We start from the raw sequence: 20,339 nt of genomic DNA on the forward strand, positions 1-20,339 counted from the left end.
TGACATTACTGGGACTTCAAAGGTGGAATTGACGTCTGGGGGGAATTTCCAAAAGGCAGGTGCTTTGTCCTGGATCTTAGGCAAGTCAATCGTTTTTTTTGGCCTTTGTCTTAAAAAAAAGCTCAATAACTTTTCCCTTGCTTATACTTTTGGAAATATGGCAACCCTGTGTTCTGGCATTTCCCCAGCTATCCAGAGCAGATTTGGTTGACTGTGAGTAGCACATTGAAGAGGAGAGGAGAGGGGAAGGGAGGGGAAGCTCCATTGCACAAATAGAAGTCATTCTGTTCAAACAATGACTTCACTGGGATTCAAACCATAGATTAGGAATCAATGACTGGAGCCAAACGGTCACTTGATCAGTACAACCTAGCTCTTTAGTAGCCATACCAGAAATGACAATGGGATATGGAGGCAGTGGCAGCTGTAGCAATTGTTTACAGTCCACCGTGCTAATAGATGGTATTCAAGAAATGAAAGCAAAGCAAAAGCACATATCTTTTTCCAGTTTCAGTTTGCATCTATGTGTAGCTTTGCAGATGTTGAATTATCAGCTTGTCACATTGTCTGTGCTGTGCTTACTTAAATAAGCAAGCACTGTTGCTGAATATTGAGTGTAGATCTGGCCACTTTGACTGTGTTGAATTGTCAATGATGAGTTTGTTCAAATGAAGTCCTAAAAGTTTATATCTTTTAAAACTACACCATAAAACGCACCAGTTTTTAAACAGCGTTTTGAGTGACTAAGAGCTACTGCTCAGAAATGCTATCTAACACCTTTATTGAACTTTCTGCATTACCAAATACAGTGGCAGCCTCTGTACTCACAGTAGAGGTGGACTGGGAATATACTGCACAGATTTCTGCCTCCTTGAGTTACTTGAGACATAAATCTTCCTAATGGGAGCAAGGAGCGTAAGACCTGGCTGGCCTTCAATGACAGAGAAAGACATTTCAGATCTGCAGCAAGAAGCAATGACCAAGGGAAATAGGTTTCCCCCCAGCACTTGAGGGTTTGTTCCCTTCCTACACACTGTGTCACGAGGAAGGATTTTTAAAAGAGTGGCACTTTGAGCCCTTGTGGTTTTGTTGTGTTGATTATCCAGGCTACTGAAATCTGAAAAGAAGAGACCCATTAGATTACTGTTCACCTGATGGAGTTCAAAAGTGACTCTAGGAATAGATTTTTAAAAATCATTTTCCTGAGTAATACAAGAAACTAAAATATACAAAATTCACAATGAGCGGTCCAGGACTTCACAATCTGCTGCTATACAGTGTTTCCTTGCAAGGTTCCCACTGTGTTTAATAGGATTTACTGTACATCCAGGTATGGATCCCCTGATAATAGTCTCATTCTTTAAAAAGAGGCTTTCAGAGAAAGTTGTCACAAACAAGTTGGAGAGACATTTTAATTTTATAGTCAAATTAAAAAGAGAAAGTTCAAAACAAAGGTAAAAATTAACAGAGCTTGAGGCTGTCAGAAAAAAATAACACCTTGATCTTCATTTAGCAAGACAAGGAAGACAAGGAGCAAACTTTACTACCTTCGTGCTGTTTGATTCCTTCTGCAGACAGCCATGCAAGGGGCTTCAGTAACAACAACATCCCTAGCAGTTTTCCCCCCCTCCCCTTTAGCCATTTTGCCTACTGTTTAAATTCAAGTTAAAGCAGAGACATTTCAACTGGCTTGAGTCATATATCTGAAGGTCCCAGATATTGCGCTGGCGATGTGGTGATCCAATGTGGTGTAATAGTGAGGGGGAAATCCATGCTCAAATGACCACACCATTGTGAAGTTCAACGGGTGATCTTGGGCCAGTCACTGTCTTTTAGCCAAGCTTATCTTCAGGGTTCTGAGAAGATAAAATGAGAAGGGAGGGGAGATCCATACATACCACCTCGAGCTCCTTGAATGAAAGGCAGTGGTGGCATCCTGGCTTTCAAGCATCCCCCATAGAGTGGCCCACGTTGCACCGATGGTATGATTCTGTCAGCATGGGATTAAAAGTTATTTTTTTTATGTGGGTTAATTTAATTGATGGCAAGTATCACTTTACCATCATATTCTATCAACAGATAGATTTTAGAAATCCTAAAAGAGACACAGAAATAAGAAAATAAAAGAAACAAAGAAAGAAGGACTATCCCCTCCCAATGCACTCCTATATTTAAGATCTTAGTAAGAGAAAAGTGTATGTTGTGTATATGTAGACACAGGCATGTTGAGCTGCTCAGTTATGCTTTAGCATTACTTATAAGTAAATACATCAATACATCAAATTTTCTGTTGAATTTAGAGCTTGTGTGTGGGACAAAGAAAGAATCTGCATCCAGGAGTTCTATTCATTTCAAAGCTCATTCAATGTCTTCTTTAATAAACATAATTAATAATGTGTTGTTTGTATTTAACAATGTTTTAAAGGTCTCTTCTTGTATTATAATTTGGGCATAAGGGTGAGTGTAGCCTAGTGACTTGAAATTGTAACCTGGGCAGTACTGATTTACCTAGACAGTGTATCCTGACTTAACTTCCTTATTTTAGTCCTGCCCTGAGAAGTAGCAAGAGAGAAAGTGTTGTCACAAAAGCTATTACAGGCTTAAAACTGCACTACCTTGAAAACTGCCTGTTATTGTTTCTGGGATCATAATTCTGTTCACAGAGAAGTGCTAGCAGCTCCCTACTTGGTCAAATCCATTACCCTTTCTGTGTGCTAAAAAAGATGTGAATGCTGAAATTTTTAACCCACTGATGTTTCCGTTGCAGGCATAATCACAGATGGTAGTGCAGACATTTTATTAGATTGTATACTCTCTGCACTTATTGACTGACTCCAGATTTAGACGAGGTCACCGTGGCTTCTCTCTTTGCCGCTGGTAACAAGAGCTGTAGTTTGTTGACCTAATGTGTTTCTCTCCTCTTTCTCTCCCTGATGTAAAATGTAACAGCTTTCAACCACCAGTAAGCCTGAACTGTTTTAAAGGCCCTGGATCTCTCTTGCAGCCTATGTCAAGGCTTGAACTTTCCAAATTATGTATTTCAGACGTTGAGAAAGAAAGGACTTAATGGCTGTGACAGCCCAGACCCCGATGCAGATGATTCAGTAGGTCACAGCCCTGAGTCAGAGGACAAGTACAGGAAAATTAATGAAGATATTGATCTAATGATCAGCAGGCAAAGATTATGTGTAAGTACTCTGAACTCCCTTTCATTTTTTTTTACTTTCTGATATTTCTCTGAACCTGGCAGGCATTGAACAAGAAAGAAAACAAAGGCTGTGAAAGCCCCGATCCTGACTCCTCTTATGCCCTCACCCCACGCACTGAAGAAAAATACAAAAAAATTAATGAAGAATTTGATAATATGATCAAGAGCCATAAAATTCCTGTAAGTACCAAAGGTTAGATGGCTGTCTGCTGATAACCGCTGCAGTAACACATCCTAACCCTTTCAGTTCTGGTTTCTTCCAAAAATGCAAATTCAGTGGGGGACCCATTTTAATAGCTCCCACTTGAAACCAAATTGCATGTAGGACATACCGCACCAATGTGTATATTTTGGTCCTGAGGTGTGTGAAGTTCCTTAAAAAGATTTATTTGACAAACCAGAGGCAAAGCCTAAAGAAGGAAGTTAAAAAATGTACGTTACATACAGGAGATTTTCAGAATTCTGGTTTACCACACTACCTACCCCCAAAATGTATTTAGAAGACATCTGGGAACCTCGCTGTGGACAGTTTAACATACTCACAGGCAACTTTCTGTGGGTCTAAAGGGAGGAAAAAAGAATGGCTTCAAGTTGAATTAGAGAACGTGCATCCTGCTACCACTATTATTACCATTATTAAAGCTATGCTCTAAACTCAGTTACCACACTGAAGGGTTACGTAGCTAATTGCTGGTTGCAGGAAAACAGACTGCATGAGAGCCTAATGGTAGCATTCAGTCACGTTGGCGTGTTGGAGGTGATTTTTACAGCTTTATCAGAAGATTTGCTTTGACCCCATCAGCATTCCTCTTAACGCTTTAACAAGCGCTAAATTTTGTTTTAACCAAGACAGAATTTCTAACAGTCATATGCCTTGCCAGATACTTAAAGAGAAATAACTCTGCATGTAGCTATTTTGTTTGCACAGACATAAAGGGGCAAACTTCACATGAATACTGTAAGCATTACATAAGTACAATTGAGTATTGTTTGCGTGTACTGTATTTGGTTGCAAATTTCAGAAGGGCACTTGTTTTCTAGGCAAAACAACCAAGATCCCTGTGGCATCTTAAAAGGTTTAACAAATATACCTTGTCATAAATGTGGGTTAGACTCTGCTCTGTGAAAGCTTATGTCACAATAAATGTGCAAAGTCTTTTAGCTATCACAGGGCCAATGTTAAATTCTGTAGCATTGTGTTTGTGACACTGATTTAGGGGGGGGGGGGAATCCATAGGTGATTTCATTCTCATAAAGGCACAGTTTTTAAGAAAAGAAACTTCAGACAAATTCACACACGATAACATACTGCAGGGGTCATTATGAAAACTTGAGCTCCTTATCTCTTTCACTTTAGGCAGTTACCTAACGGTGGGGACCAAACTTGCAGGGAGAGGAGTATGTCAACTTACCCTGGCTCTCACTTAAACCAAATCTGTAAACTGTCCTTTAAAGCTTGTAGGCTATGCTAATTTACCCCATACTTGAGATAAGATTGTTCCAGTTGTGCCTTTTTGGACACTGAAGCAATGCATGAATCTGTATGGACAGAAAGTTACTTAGGGTTGCCGTAAGTCTGGAATTTTCCAGACATAGCCAGTATTCAGCGCTTGTAAACAGTGTCCAGGCAGAAATTGCTTAAAAGTCTGGGAAAATCCAGATGCATGGCATGGAACAAGCAGAAGTGTGGATGAGCCCAAAGAGAGGTAACATTCCATGTTCTAGATGTGCCATTTGGTCTGTTTTGCAAGCCTCTTGCTCTGACCATGCAAGCCCAAGTGATCTGCAACATTGGATTACACTTCCAGAAGTGAACAGGCAATCATTTGGCACAAACAATTTGAGTACTAGGAGACACAAAAATCTGTGCCTGAAAAAAATATGTATTCTCCATATGCAAAATGTGCCCAGCCACTTGTGTACACACAGCCCATTACATGTGCAAAAGCTGACATCCAGATGGGAGACATTTGCTCTTCAGAATTTCTGCCACAATTTGGAAAAAAAATAGACTTTTTGTAACTCATTCCTATGGGAGCAGATCTTTCATGTACGTTAAAGAACACTTTACTGAATTGATCTGGCCTTTGTAGTAAAAGTCATGCTTTCGCAAACTTTCGGAAAACTTAATGTTTTACCCAGGAGACCAGAACAGCTCCAAATTGGACCAGTGTTCCATTTCAGAGCACTTTTTTCCGAAATGCTTAACATGTGTATTCAATTTTTAATTGAATGCATGCGCACTTGTGTTTCCCTTTCCACTCACGCTCTTCTCACTTGCCTAATTCCATATGTCGGAAGGAGAGCTTTGAAGCTGCCACTGTGATTTTAGCAAGCCAAGCTCCGACACGGAGGTATTGCTCAATAATGAAACAGCTATAGCCTTTTACTGACTCAGTGGTCTTGTGAAACCTCCAGCCCTTCTTTTTCACCAGGTGGAAACCTTGCCACTGAAGACCTTTCCTCTTTCTTTGTTAAACTATGGTAGGGGAACTAAAAGAGATAATCTCTGTTCAAATGGGATTCCAATAAGGTATCCAGATTTAAGAAAGAACTGAGGTCTTGTGCCTTTTGTGGGTGGGTAGAATTTCAGCAGATACATCTCCTCTTGCAATGCGGAGTCATATTAGAGCAGACCAAAGGTCCATCTGCTGTAAGCTTAACATCCTGTTTTCCATGGAGGCCAATCAGACATTTCTGGCACTGAGGGCAATAATTCTCTACTGTGGCTTCCTCTCACACTGTCTGTAGATCCATCATGGACTTGTTCACTCCCCTTTTAAAGCTATCTGACCTAATAGCATTGCCCACATTTAATGCAAGGGAATTCCATTCAGTCTGTGAAATGTAAAGAAGTGTTTATTTTGTTTGCTGTGAATCTGCTGCTAGTCACTGATAACAGTGGGAGGTAAGGTAATGGTAGGAGAAGCTTAATTTCCTTGAATTCCACCCTTTAAAAAAAGGCTAATTGCAGTGTGTGGGGCATTTGTGGGGTCAGATTACTGTGCACCTGAGGTGCTTACAACAGTTTCTCGGAGTTGAAAATGTACCCCTGGTCTTGCCTGTATTGCATCTCAGCAATTTCAGAGTCCAGGGTCCAAGTCTATTGACCTTTCTGTATAAAAGACAGCAGTCTTCCAAAAAGTTAAATCTGTTTACTTTAAAAAGTGGGGAGGAGCACGTTGAGAATAACAGAAACAACAGCAGCATGAACAGCAGTATCAAATTTACTTTTTTATTTAAAATATCAGAAATCCATGTCTGGCTGCATACTTTTCTAATCTGAATTATACATGGTGGCATATTTTTGTGAATGGACTCAATCGAAGCATCTAGCACCACCTCCAGGGTAGATGTGGTAAAAAGCTTGTTTATTTACTTATTGCTTAGTTAGTACATGTTTTTAGCCCCCTTTTTTCAGATAACTAGAAAGACGGACAAGGGAAGAAAAGTGGAGGGCAAAGGCAGAGGAGGTGATCACTTCCTCTGGGACAAAATAAAGCAGTGAACTACATCAACTTCTATCTTGTTTGGGCCAGGCTGGTCTTCCCTTACTGGTGTTCTTGCTTAAATAGCACTTCATGACTCTTGTTCCCTTGTCAAAGTGTTTCCCCCCTCTTGCTTCTGAAACTGGCCCTTGGAGCAGAGTGTTCTTTCTGGCAGGAAGGGGGAAAGCATGTTTCCTGCAGCTGTTCCATCTTTGGCTGATGGACGGGGCCAGTTTGTCTCCCTGTTGCTGTGATATTCTTCCTTGTCAAGATTGCGTTCACTCAAATTATTCCCAATCTCTTCTTCTGCCCTTCCTCTGGGCCAATAAAGTATTGCATCGGTGTTAAATACTGAGCAGCCTCATACAACACTGCCAGTGGCCTTTCCTACTGCTGTTGAACAAATCTGTTCTGCTTGTCTAGATGTCAGGGAAACTGCACATGGCCATTCCACCCTCTGCAGGGCTGGTGTTTGTGACTAGCATCTCATCTGTCTCCATTTGGAGCATAAGAATCTGCCTTGCATTGAATCAGAGCAACAGTCCATCTGCCCTGACTCTCCAGAGTTTTAGGCAAGAGACATTTGCAGCCCTCCCTAGAGAGTCCAGCTATTGAACCTGGGACATTCTGCATTCAAAGCTGATGCTGAGCTACTGTCCTTCAGTTTGCTATGAACAGGAGCTGAAGTTATGTAGTTCTGTGCTTCAGGCAGTGGAGAAAAGTGGTCATCATGAACAAAGCAGTTGTGTGCGCAGGTGTCCATTTTTTTCTTTGTTGGAGAATGTGAACAGGCTTTGCAAATTCCAATGTGAACTGTCCTGATCTGCACCTCCCAGGCTAATAATGTATGGATCAGAATGTAGCTATCCTGAAGATATCATACATTGCTGAAGTTTGCAACCACTTGTCTTTTAAAAATTATCAAATAATGTTTACAAATCCATATCTTAGGCTAGAATACATTTAGAAATGTGTGTTCTGAGAGAAAAATACACTTATGTATGTATTTATTATTATTTATTTCATAAAATGTATACATCACTTAATTGTAAAAAAAAAAAAAAACCTCAAAGCAATTTACTAAATATAAAACAATAAAACATGCATGTGGTTTGGGGGGGTTGAATAAAAAAATAAGTATTTAAATATGATTATTTTGTGCAGATTTTTTAAAAAGTAGATTAATGTAGAAATTGAGCAGAACTGATTTATGGATCAACACAAAGGAAAGTGATATGAACCAGAAATAGACTGAATTTCCCATATCCCAAGTATTAACAAGAAGAGGGATAAATGTGTTTCTTTTCAACAGTGTGTGAAGGGGCTTTGTGTGTTTCCAAATGCATATGTCTCATAGTTTACGGCTGGCAGTTGAAATGAAAATGTGGAGCGCAAACTAGCTTTAAAATTTCATGATGAAAAGCATTGGGTCAGCCCAAATCAACACAACTATCTCCAGCATAGTAACTGCTCTTCATGCTTGCTCATACCCAGAGCTGAAGCTGTTGTGTGACAGCCGAATGCTTGCAGTGCACACAATGATATGTGGGCTGGCCTTTAGCCAGGCCATTTCAAGAACGCAACAGGGCTTTTTTACAGTGAAGACAATCTGCACAATCTGTGTGCTCAAGACAGCGGGTATGTGAATGCCACAGTTCCTAGTTTGCACACCAGTTACCATGCTGACATTGTCTGAGTGTCTCAGTCCTAAGCCTGTATGATCTCTTGTGTGATCTCGCCAGGGGCCACCTCCAACATTCCTTTTGATATGCAATGGACCACTTTTTATTGTGTTAGCTTTTACAACAGTTCCCTTTTTTCTGGGGTGGCCACACATTGCAGCCATCTGAGAGAGAAGTTGGGCTGAATAAGGCATTCCCCTTTTCTGACAGAACCCACATTTAGAGCAAACCTTTGAAAGCGCAGCATTGGGCATCAGTTTGTTTGGTTTTATTTTTAAAAAGAGTGTGTGTTTTAATATCTCCATATTGTGTTTTCACATTTGTGGACACACCCACATCTTCTGATGTTCATGAGATTGCAGTCAATGTTACCTCTGTGGTCTGCCTGCAACATACCTAAAATGATCCAGTGTGGTGGAGTGGTTAGAGGATAAGATGAGGAACAGGGAGATTGAGGTTCAAATAATTACTCAGCCAGCAAGCTCACTGACTAACCTTGGAGCAGACACCATCCTTTAGCCTTTGTTTGGAGTAAAGGAGCAGGGATGGAACAACCACCTACTTTGCCATAACCTCTTTGAAGAAAATGCAGCAGAGGACTTTTTTAAATCCTGGCATTGATGTGTCCATTTTTATTCTCCACATGAGGCTAGAGAAGAAGGCCTTTACACAAGAGACATCATCACAGAAAATGATATATCACTTAGAGAAGTGGCTGTGTATCTAAAGTAGCATGTTCACATCAGGCAGCTCTAAGGGCTGGTTCTCAATTTACATTCTGTACTCTAGAATGGATGCCCAAGTTGAAAATCCATGACACTCTCATAACGTGTAGAGGAGTCTCTTATGGCCTGTTAAACTATTCAGAAGCAGGAAGAAGGAAAGGATTGAGTATCTGCTTCCAAGAATTAAAAAATGGTACACACTTGACGAAACCAGTGTCCATGCCTTAGTACAAAATGCAATTGGAGAACTGAAATACTGTACCTAGATCCTCAGGTTAAGTGTATGTTAGCAGTGGTTCAGTTGTGTTTCATGTGCACTTTACCATCTGCACTTGCAATGGGCTTCACCATTGCAGGGAGGGCCTATCCTTTGCTTGTGAAAGGTCCCATGTTTGATCATGTAGCTATGCACAGTATATCTGTGCCTGATATACTGGAGAACTGCCTGTAGTCAGAGTAGACAATAGATAGACCAATGGTATGGCTCAGTTTAGGGCAGCTTCCAAAATACATATGGGTGCAATCATGAATTGAGGTGTCCATATGATCACAGGAACACCAGGTCCTTCCAAGCTGCATCAGTCCTATGCACTCTGCCCCTGCCACCATCACCAGTATTGCAGACAGGGCCTGAGTTCATCACTCAGTTTGGCCTGACATCTTTCACCAGTGAGAAAGGAAATTAACAAGGTAATCAGGACTCAGAAATGATTTGTAGGGGGGAAATACGATACCTGTTTAGCCATTTTTCTGGGCTTATAAGGAAAGAAGAACAAGGCCAGAAATGTATTTCCCAGGGAATAGAGGTTATGAAATGCTATTTTGATAGTCTAGAAAGGATTCATGTGCACATCAGCCAAAACATCTGAGAGCAATTATACATTTATTTGGGCTGCAAAAGATTCTGAAAGCTTATAAGGAAATGCAGCTATGAAGGTCACTTTACCATAATGTATTTTTAAGGTTGTGACAGGTTGAAATTAGAAAGCAAGACCATTTCAGCACAGCACTACATTGGAGTCAATGACTGCAAAGCATTTCAGGTGCTCTTTTTCCAAATTGCCAGTGTTTGAGTGGTCCGGAAATACCAAATAGATCCCCTTACAAATTTGTATTTGATCTGTTCTGTGATTTTTGAGATGGATGCAAATTGAACATGGCAGCAGTCACTGGTAATTCTGGCAAAGAAGACAGATAGCGTGGCATAATGGACACATTCCACTGGGAAACTCTCTGCACAAGCCCCATTGTAATGAAAAAGAAAGTATTATGGGAACAATTAAAAGGATGTTCATGGCAGTCAACCCAAGATTGGCCAAAGGGTTTCTGAGGTTCTACATATGTTTTCATATAGCACAAGATCATTGAAACAAGAGTTTTCCATTGACTTAACTGGCCTCAAGACAGATACAAAACTGCTTGTTCAAATGAAGTGCAGTTGAGAACCAGCTGCTTTACTCTATGCTTCTTAGGCAAATTGGTGCTATTTTATGATAACTTGTTTGCATATGTATTATCCATAAATAGAAAAGTACTGCAAGCCTGGCTTTTAGAGTGACGGGTATTCATGGACAAGCTTCTTTTCTCTTTATTGTAACGTAATCACTAGGTCATCCACACCTTTTCCAGTTGTCTGTCTGCCCCCTTTTCTATAAGCTCATTTTCCCACCTGTGTGTTATCATTCCCTAGCCATATCCAGAAATGCTTTTTATATCCTCCCAATTCTTGCCACCTCACTCTGCCCTAGCATAGAGCTTGAACATTTAAAAGCTATAGGGAACAATCCACCTTTGTCTTAAGTGTAATCAAGCCCAGCTGAAATAAACTGGAGTTGCAAAGGAACACAGTTGTACATTTTTCCTACATGCATGATAAACCAAGCATTCCCCTCAAATTCACTTTGATACGTGACCATGATGAAAGACTACACAAACCCTGCTGATCCTACAGAAAGGAAAGGATGTGGGCAGGCGGCCATGTGTGTGGTTCTCCAAATCTCTTAGCACCCTGCCAGGTCAAGTGGCTTCACGCTAGCCTGTTCACTAAAGCGACTTGGAAATGGAATTATTACATCCACTTCGACATTGGTTCATTTTGTAGACACTTACATGTGCCTGTTTGGGTCTTGGCAGGTATGAAATTCAAAATAATTATTTTTTAAAAACAGCTTGCCATTTCGTGTGTATGGTCTTGATTTTAGGGGAGCAGTGGTGATCTGAGACTGCTTTGTATTGTGTACTATTTACTATCTAAAATCTCTGGTTTCTACTAAGTAACGGCAAACTGTAAAATCCCAAGGCCCAAAGACACAAAGGCAGCACCTTTGTGGAAGCTAATCAGGTGTGAGCCTTCAGTGCCTGGATGAGAGATGGTTTCCTGGGAACCCAATGCGTGCAACCTTGAGTTTGCTCATGGAAGAAAGGCGGGATAGAAATGAAATAAATAAAAACAAGAAGTTGCTATTGGAGTCTTTGTGCAGCAATAAACTACACCTGGGCAACTCACTTCTAGGCTTTTTTGAATTCAAAGTAGCTCTTTGATTGCAAATGAATCACCCAGAAAGACTGAAATCTTCGCTCTGTTGTGTAAGAGAAGAGCTGTTGACTTGGGTTGCAATTTCAGCCTATTTGCCCTTTTTATTTTTGTTTTTAAGTGAAGAGGGATTAGACTCTATTCGCAGCTCACAAATTCCAAGAAGTTCCTGTCGCATCATCCCAGCATTTGGGCTCTGAGCTGTAAAGGGTGAATTTCATCCATTGTATTTCTATACTTGGATACATAATTGTATGATATTTTAAATTACATGGTACATACGTTTCCTAAGAAACTAAGCCTTCATCATAACTCATGCGTCTTCCATTGCTGCGGTGTATGTGTTGAAAAACAGGCTCTTCTCCCAGACCCTCATGAGACAGGTTAAGTGTGGAAGCAGAAGAGATTTTTATTTTTCATTTTGGGTTAGAAGAAATTTCATGCCAGGATTTTGCGACACAGCAATGACTCTCCCTATTTTTAGATTGGCTTCAGACATTCTAAAAGGGCAGCAGCAGAGGAAGCACAAGTGAATTGCAATTTTTTGAACTGCCCTTTTGAGGTTAGAGGCACAAGAGTTAGTTTTTTCAGTGTGTCGAAAGCAGCCCGAGAGTCAAGGCTCACCCCACTTCCATCTCTGTGAAATGGGTCTTGCAAGATTTGGTATTGTTTCTAAAAAAAAAAAAAAAACCCTGCAAAACTTGTTTGATAACAGAGAACACAAGAAACGCCTTTCAAATCACCATCAGCTCCCTAAAGAGCTATTGCAATTCTCCAGACTGGTATTGTAATGCTACTAGTAGTAATATTAATAATGACTTGTATTTAACAAGTCTGATTGGAGGTATAATTCAGCACCATCTGGAGAACACCCAAGTTGGCTACCCAAACCTAGGGGTCAACTATCTATATCCCCCTATTGACCTCTGCTGTTTTGGTAGCTCCTGGCTAAGAAAGAGTCAAGTTTATTAGGTTGCTTCCTATGAATGCACATGGAAACAGTTTCTGAGAGAAACTGGTTTCCTCAATGATAATAATATTACCAGTAAGTGATGTGCATTGTTTTTTACAGCTACTGCTCTGTGGGCTTTGGTATCTTAGATTCCACTGATAGGGAATGTTCCCTGGAGAGTTTTAGCTCCAAAGGTTCCTTTTTTTACAAGCAGATGTATACTTAACTTGCAAAATGATTATACCTTATGAAGGGCAAGATCTGAGACTGAGTAAACATATATTGCTCATCATGGGCCTTATTCAGTATGTACCTGTGAAAGCTGCTCTACACAGCAGCCATGCATTAGCTGCAGCAGTGTTGGTCACACTGCTTCCAAGTAGTTTCCATATACGGTAAATTGAAAAATACCATCAAATTTGCCAAATTTTGGAAAAGGCTGCTTTAGACCCAATGAAATGACAACAGCTAGGCTTGATACAGGTCGGTCTAATCATGCAACTTCCATAGTACAGGCCATATTGTGCCTTCCATAGTTATTGCTATGGAATGCTCAAAAACAAAGCATATGAACCAGCTTATAAAGTAATGCTGTTTTGACACTTCTAATGCATTTCCATTCAGCCTGACAAAGATTTATTTATAACTTGAAAGTCTGCACATACCAATCCCAACTGAAGTTGTGTTGTTGTTGTTGTTGTTTTATGCTGGTTCTATCTTTGGATGTGATTTATTATTACTAAGAATTTTGAACTTCTGCATTAAGCATGAAATGCTTTGTACATATAAAAAAACAGTATATTTTAAAGCTAGGGTAGAACTCCACTGGGAAAACATAACTTAGTGCTGGGTGTACTTCAAGCTCTAGCATAGACTGTCATTTCTGACTTGGTATATTTCCCCAATAAATGAGAGCAGGATAGGGACCTAGTGCCTACCTTTGTAGGTTTTGTGGAGAATCCATAACAAAACCATGATAATCGTCATCATCCTTGCCATAATCCCTTAAGATAGTTTCAGTATCATTATCCTTTGTTGCAGGGGGAAAGCGTATTCCTAGCCCTGCATTACAGCTCTTGACTCACCACTATGTTCTTTTTAAATTAACAAATTTCTCCAGGGTCAAACTCATTCAGCTCTATGACATCACAGATTCAATTCTTCCCAGAGGAAGAATTCACCTCTATCCTAGTCATTGAAGAGTTTTGATCCAATAGATGCCTCCACGGGTAGGATGGGGGGGGGGTTGATTTTTGTCATTTTTCTTTTCCCCTGCAGCAGCCACCACTACCTCTGCTGTCAAAGATTGTCCAACCCTTTGGATCAGTTTTGTGGGGTGGGGAGAACTGACAAAAAAGCCTGCCTCCTCTCCACCTCTTCCTCCAACAGCAGCTTTTTGTGAGCGGAGGTCCACTCATGGGAGCTTAGAAGCCAAGCCAATGTCTTGGTTTTTTCACATATATGGGTTGCAGGCAATGTTAGTTCTAGACCCACTGAAATTAATGCACATGACTAAATTGAGGCCATTAATTTCAATGGACCTACTCTGAGTAGAATTTAGTTGGATACAACCCATTGTCTCCATGAGTGTTGTTGTTTTTTTAATCTGTATTTGGCCTGATACATTCATGAAGATCAAGCAAAGTGAGTACATTTTGCAAAAAGAAGAAGAAAGAATACAATATACTTGTCCCTTTCATAATCCCAAGCTTCTAAGATTCTTGAGACTAAAGCAAAAAGCTTCCCTTTTGCATTCCTCAGCCTTCTAATATTTCTCCGTAAAGTGAAGTCATCGTAATCAGGTGTCTTTGATCTACATTCTTCTATGACACCATATTAAGATGCCGCAAGTAAGCAATTACAATTTCAGTGAATGGAAGAAAGCTAAAAATTGAAACTTAATGAAACAGGGTTTTCTTTTAAACATAACTGTGAGAGAAAAGACCTCTCCAGTCTTTCAATACAAAGGAAATGTAGAAATAGGAGATGGGTGTGTGGGGAGAAAATAAATATTAATTCACAATCCATTAAGCATTTTAAAAAGGCTTTTCTCAAAGTTCACTGCTGTGTGGATTTACTCAGAGTAAGTCCCACTATGTTCAACGAAACATACTCATGAGTTAGTCAGACAGGATTGCTGCCTCAGAGGTTAAAAACTTGTTGGTAGTGATATTTCATGTTCCTGACTCTTTTCTGTGTGCTTTTAACCAGTGGTTACAACATCTTTGCACTAAATGTAGCATAAGTGTTCTCTGAGACTGTTGTGCCTCCTTACTATTCTTGTCTTTTGTTTCCTCCTCCCCCCTTCTTCTTGTACAGGCTGTTCCACCACCTAACTTTGAGATGCCAGTTTCTATCCCAGTGTCCAACCACAACAGCTTGGTATACAGCAACCCTGTAAGCTCATTGGGTAACCCCAACCTGTTGCCTCTGGCCCACCCTTCCTTACAGCGGAATAGCATGTCTCCTGGTGTGACACACCGGCCACCGAGTGCAGGAAACACAGGTAAGGCACTACCCAATCCTATTTCTTCACTTTTAAGTTTGGAAAAGGGCTGTAGCTTAGTGGTAGAGTATCTGCTTTGCTTTCGGAATAGCCCAGGTTCAAGCCCTTCCATCTCCAGGTTGGACTAAGAGTGACTCGTGTCTGAAATCCTAAAGAATTGCTGCCAGGTGGAGTGCACCAGGGTTTCCTAAACTTGGGTCTTCAGTTGTTTTTTGGACTACAACTCCCATCATGCCTTGCTAGCAGAACCAGTGGTCAGAGATGATGTGAACTGTAGTCCAAAAACAGCTGGAGACCCAAGTTTGGGAAACCCTGGTATAGACGGTACTGAGATCATTTCTCAGAATTTTCATTTAAAAAGAAGTAAAGTTAAATTCTAAAAAGAGCTAAATCCTTTGTGAAATTAAAGATAATTAATCTAAAGAAGACAATGTTTTTAAAATGAAGAGAATTAATGAACTCAAGCTACTGGGAATGTTTGTGTGACACCCAACAAAAGGAACAAATATTCATGTGGTAGGTAACTTGTTCATGAACATGAAGTAAAATGGTTCTCTTTAGAAAGTGCCCTTAGACTTCTGACAATAAATCTTTTTTACCCTCACTGTTGTCCTGTTAAAGACTGTTTCAAAATGTAGGCTCTGAATCTAGGCCCATTTGTCGTCATGTCATTAAAAAGCTACACATCTTCTTTCATAAAAGAAAAAACTGGGAAATGAGTTGGAAGTAGAGAGAGAGGTTAATCCTTGCTGGCAAAATAGGTCATTTGACTCCATAGTTAAGAGGCTAAAAGCAGCCTTTGTGATAATGTGTCAGGTCATTAGAATCTCACCGATGGTGTTTGAACTTCTGGCTTGTTTGTCTCACTGTACAAGCAAGACGTTGCCATCCACCCAGGTGTAGGATCACCTGTAAGTAGGATAAATAAGGATTAGGATCCTTCACTCTGTCTGATTGAAGCAGAGTCAGCCTTAAGCGTGTTGACCTCAGAAAAGTCAAGCAAGGTCTCTACCGTAAGGAAGGTAGTAGAAAAAACAAGCCATTGATGCTTGCAAAAATACCAAGAATGTCATGCAAAAATACACCACCATTTGTTGGAAAGGTGTTAAGGGAAGTACTTCCAGTATGTCTTTGTAAGACTTTGACAACACAGGATTTGCTCCCTGTTGTTCCTGATATCATGCACTCCGGTCATGCAGGAGTCTGATTATGCCATTAGCGGGTGGAATGCAAATTCACAGTACACATGCAAAACACTTGAGTCCCCTAAAGAGCTGTTTGGATCCTAGCTCTAATATGCAGCTGGCATCCTAAAGTGTCATAACTGTGCATTTTGTGGGACTGGGAAACATGAGCGAAGGAAGCTGCCCATCTAGCTCAGCACTGTCAATTTGATAGGCAGCAGTTCTCCAAGGTTTCAGGCCAAAGCCTTTCCCATCCCTGGTACATGATATGCTTTTTAAAAAAGCAGAAGAAAAACAAAATATTGAAATGTCTTGCATTTCAGGGGGTTGGACTAGATGACTGGAAAGGTTGTGAGAGGCATATAGATTATGAAGCAGCAGCAAACCAGCCTCACATTGGTGCCAGGGCTGCTGTGGGCATCCTGAGCCTTGCCAAGCCTGATGCTGCTCACTGCAGCATCATTTCTTGCTTCTTATTTAAAAAAACCAAAACATTTTGGTGTTATTGGGGGTGGCTGCCCAGACCTAAACACAGTTATGGATGCACATGTTATTTTGAAAGTAAAAATACTAATTTGGGCACCTGTTTTTGCCATTATTTTTAACAGCACCCTTTTCTGTAACAAAATACTACTTATTCTCAAGTAAATGGGTTTATCATCAGGCAAGAGAAGCAACAAACTCCATTTTACTCTTGCTGTCAAGATGATGCTAACGTTTAAGCAAATATGAAATATAAACCATCAGTTTTAAGGACTTGCTGAGCTGATAACTTAAATTGGAATACAAGAAGGGGAGGTGTGAGGAGGTCTGAGAAACAAGTTAAAAGAAAATAAGTAGTTGAAATTTTATCTGTTTTTCAATAGTTTTTTTAAGTTTTAAGTTTGGGATTTTTGTATTTTTTGTTATTTTTTTGTTTATTTTTGTTTTTGTTCTTATATGTCTCTTGAAAATGCCAATAAATATTTATTTAAAAAAATATAAACCATCAGTTGCTCAGGGTATTATTACTATTATTATTGACAGAATGTCTGTGCAGTTCGAGAGGAAATGGATCCGCTTATACATATGTAGACAGAAGTCAGCATGGCTCAAGCAGCCTGATCTTTATAAGTACCCTGGTGGTAGGAACTCTACTAGGGTTTGCATTGCTTTGAGGAACAGGCTGTAATTTCTGTTTGACCTTTGTGGTTTCTTTCAGCTCCTCTCTCCATTTGACTATTTTATTTGTCTTCTCCTAGGTGGCCTGATGGGTGGGGACCTCACAACCGGTGCAGGCACCAGTGCAGGTAAACAGAGAAGTGTTTTATGTCCCCTTTTAAAATGGTTGCAGACTCCACAACAGAGAGCTAGCATGAAGCCGGTCTTAAAATAACTCTATATAATTTCATTAGGAGCAGAATTAGGTTAACCCTGGATGCTTCTGAAAATCCTACTCCCAAGAGCCTTCTCAATATTAAACTTCCCAATTTCCGTGCATTTAAAGACTTCCTGTTGCTGTTGTTTTAAAAGACTTCAAATGTACTGTCACGGAGACTCTCGTTACCAAGAGTACCCATCAGGCGTCACCTACGGTAATCAGAGGACCCTTTCACAAATCCCTCACTGAAGCTGTCACATACCAGTGTGTGGTGAGAAAGAAAAGGGGGGGGTGATTCAGGAATGGTTCTTGGGCCTACTCCATTGTTCTCATGCTACGTTAGAGCAGAAATCATGATTGTGCTTACACCACTGATTAAAGGGTGACTCGTGAAACTGGGTCCAAAGAATGCAAGTTTGAGTTACCTAACAACTCAACCTTTTTATCCAAGTGAATGCTTGGATTCTGCACTAATCGCTCCCATGTTTCAGCTTTTAAAAGCCATGGAGGCTGCTGATGTCTCATTGGATATGGCAGCATTAAAACCTCTGAAATAGCATCTTGACATCGCATCAACATTATGCAGTTTGTGGCTGCAGAATTGGTGATGCTTTTTATGAATGTAATTTATGGTTGATTTTATGCTTTTTACTGCCGTGTGTGTGCTGTTTTTTAAAAAAAGTTTGTTTCTACAGTCACTTAAGTATAGAGAGTGTAGAAAGCATGATAATCTTCATTGTTAGTTTCCCCCCACTTTTCTTGATTCTGTTAACCAAGTTCTGTTTCACGTTGGTGTTATCTGTTTGAAGCATGTACTAAGATTCTTGACCTTTTATGTTAGAGAAACTTGAAAACTGCAGAGTAATAAGATAGGAATGGAACTTGATTGACCTACTAATGAGTGTCCTCTGCTGGTTTGTTAAAGCATAGCATTCTTTCCCCCCCCCCCCCCTTGCTCATAGGAAAGTGACAAGAATGAATTTTTGGTCTTTGGGAGAGGGTAACTTTCATGAATTGAAATGGAGATTTCTCTACATACAGAATTGGTTTAAATATCACCAGTTTTGCTGACTTGAAAGACAGTTGGCGGGAGAGACTTCTCTTGACAACTAGAAAATGAGAGAAATTCTATTTTATTTTATTTTTTAAATATTTTTATTGCTTTTGAGAAATACAGAAAAAAGAATAAAGAGTAGTTATGAGAGAATAGAATAGAAGAATAACAAATTTCCATATTCTTTTTCCATCCATTCTAAAGGACTTCCCCACATCCTCCAAACCCTGCGTTCCCTGTCTTATAAAGCATCAGCAATTTGTTAACTTATTTCCAAACTTATTGTATCTTCCATTTTATCATGTTCCCTAATTTCAATTTTACTGAGAAATTCTATTTTAAAAGTGTAAAATATATTATTGACTGGAGAATTTGATTTTTTTAAAAAATTATAAGTCCTGATGGCTCCTTCCTGTGGAAGAGTAGTGTTTATATGAACAGATAAAAAGTGTGATTGTGCCCAGAATCCTGGTTCCTTTTGTGTTTAGACCTTATTGCAGATGTGCATTCTTCATGTCTTAAATTTGGAGCAGTAAGAAGAGTCATTTGCTGTAGGGCAGAAAGGAAGAGGAGAGGTCATTACGAGGTTGAAACGTCTGCCACAGTGGCATCATTCAACAATGGTTCTATTTTGGAGAGTCCCCTCTCCCTCTTAAATATCAAAAGTTCTTTGTTGACCATTTTTTCTTGAGGAACAGAGGCCCATGTGTACGTCGCCATTGCCATCTTAGAAGCTGATAGGGTGATCTTATGGATCAATTTGCCAGGGTATACAGTCTTTGTCAAATTAGAAGTTCATGCATTTGCATTTTTTCCTGTGGCACCTAAAAATAGCCAGTTTGCAACAAAGGAAGAAGAATGTAGTTGTTTTTGAGTTTTACTACTGTAATTATAAAAAGAAGCAACTTTTGATTGCTAACATAAGGGCATCAGTTCCTGCATTACTTTAACAAATTACACCGTAATGCGAAGATGGGAAACGGGGGGAAAACCTACGTAGGTTAGATATACCCATGTTTTCAAAAGGCTGCTATTTTCTTGGTTTGGAACGTTTGGTGTAATAATCGTGAAATTATCCACAACTTTACCTTGGGAACCTACCCAAGACATAAATAGAGCCTGGAAATAGTGACTACTTTTTATTATCCCAAGCAATTAAATACCAGTAGTGGTATTTTTAACTAAAACCAAGGTTATCTCAGGTTTGCTGGAGTACATTTGTTCAAAACTTTTCTCCAGTTGGGTAGCTTATGCCATGTGACCATCACAACTGCCAACAAAATGAGAGTGGACTTCCTATTTAGTAGTGTTGCTAAGCTATAAATAAAGCCACGGGTTTGGCAACTTTCTTTGAAACAAGAAACTTGTGATTGAAAGGAAAGAATAAGAACTCTTTGACCTTAAGCCATCTTGTTTTAAAACAATCCTATAGTTACATTCTTCATCTTAACACTCAGCTAAGAGAAAAAAACAACTGGCAATTAACCTATAAAATTTAAAATATTAGTTTGCTTTGTTTTTAAAGGGGCACACACATTGAAATGTGGCATAATCCTTTTCAAATTTGGACAATAGGTTAAGAAGTATATATCAAGTATTGAAATGGGTTTTGAACTCTATTATCTGGCCTATAATTTTCTTAATAAC

General features: G+C 39.7%; 1 protein-coding gene across 29 annotated transcripts in view; it reads left to right on the forward strand.

Annotated features, from left to right (window-relative positions):
* MEF2C (myocyte enhancer factor 2C) overlaps nt 1-20,339 on the forward strand; it is a 161,530-nt gene that overhangs the window by 106,651 nt on the left and 34,540 nt on the right. For 21 of the 29 annotated variants that reach the window (XM_083703247.1, XM_083703259.1, XM_083703245.1 and 18 more), the window contains 3 exons: nt 3,045-3,188; nt 14,908-15,094; nt 17,520-17,567. In XM_083703247.1, the coding sequence (XP_083559373.1) occupies nt 3,045-3,188; nt 14,908-15,094; nt 17,520-17,567 (379 nt within the window). Of the gene's footprint in view, nt 1-3,044; nt 3,189-3,250; nt 3,389-14,907; nt 15,095-17,519; nt 17,568-20,339 lie in introns of all 29 variants that reach the window. The other 8 variants (XM_083703264.1, XM_083703253.1, XM_083703273.1 and 5 more) reach the window with 2 other exon arrangements.

The sequence above is a fragment of the Podarcis gaigeae genome, assembly GCF_964106915.1.
Source record: "Podarcis gaigeae genome assembly, chromosome: 11".
Taxonomy (NCBI): domain Eukaryota; kingdom Metazoa; phylum Chordata; class Lepidosauria; order Squamata; family Lacertidae; genus Podarcis; species Podarcis gaigeae.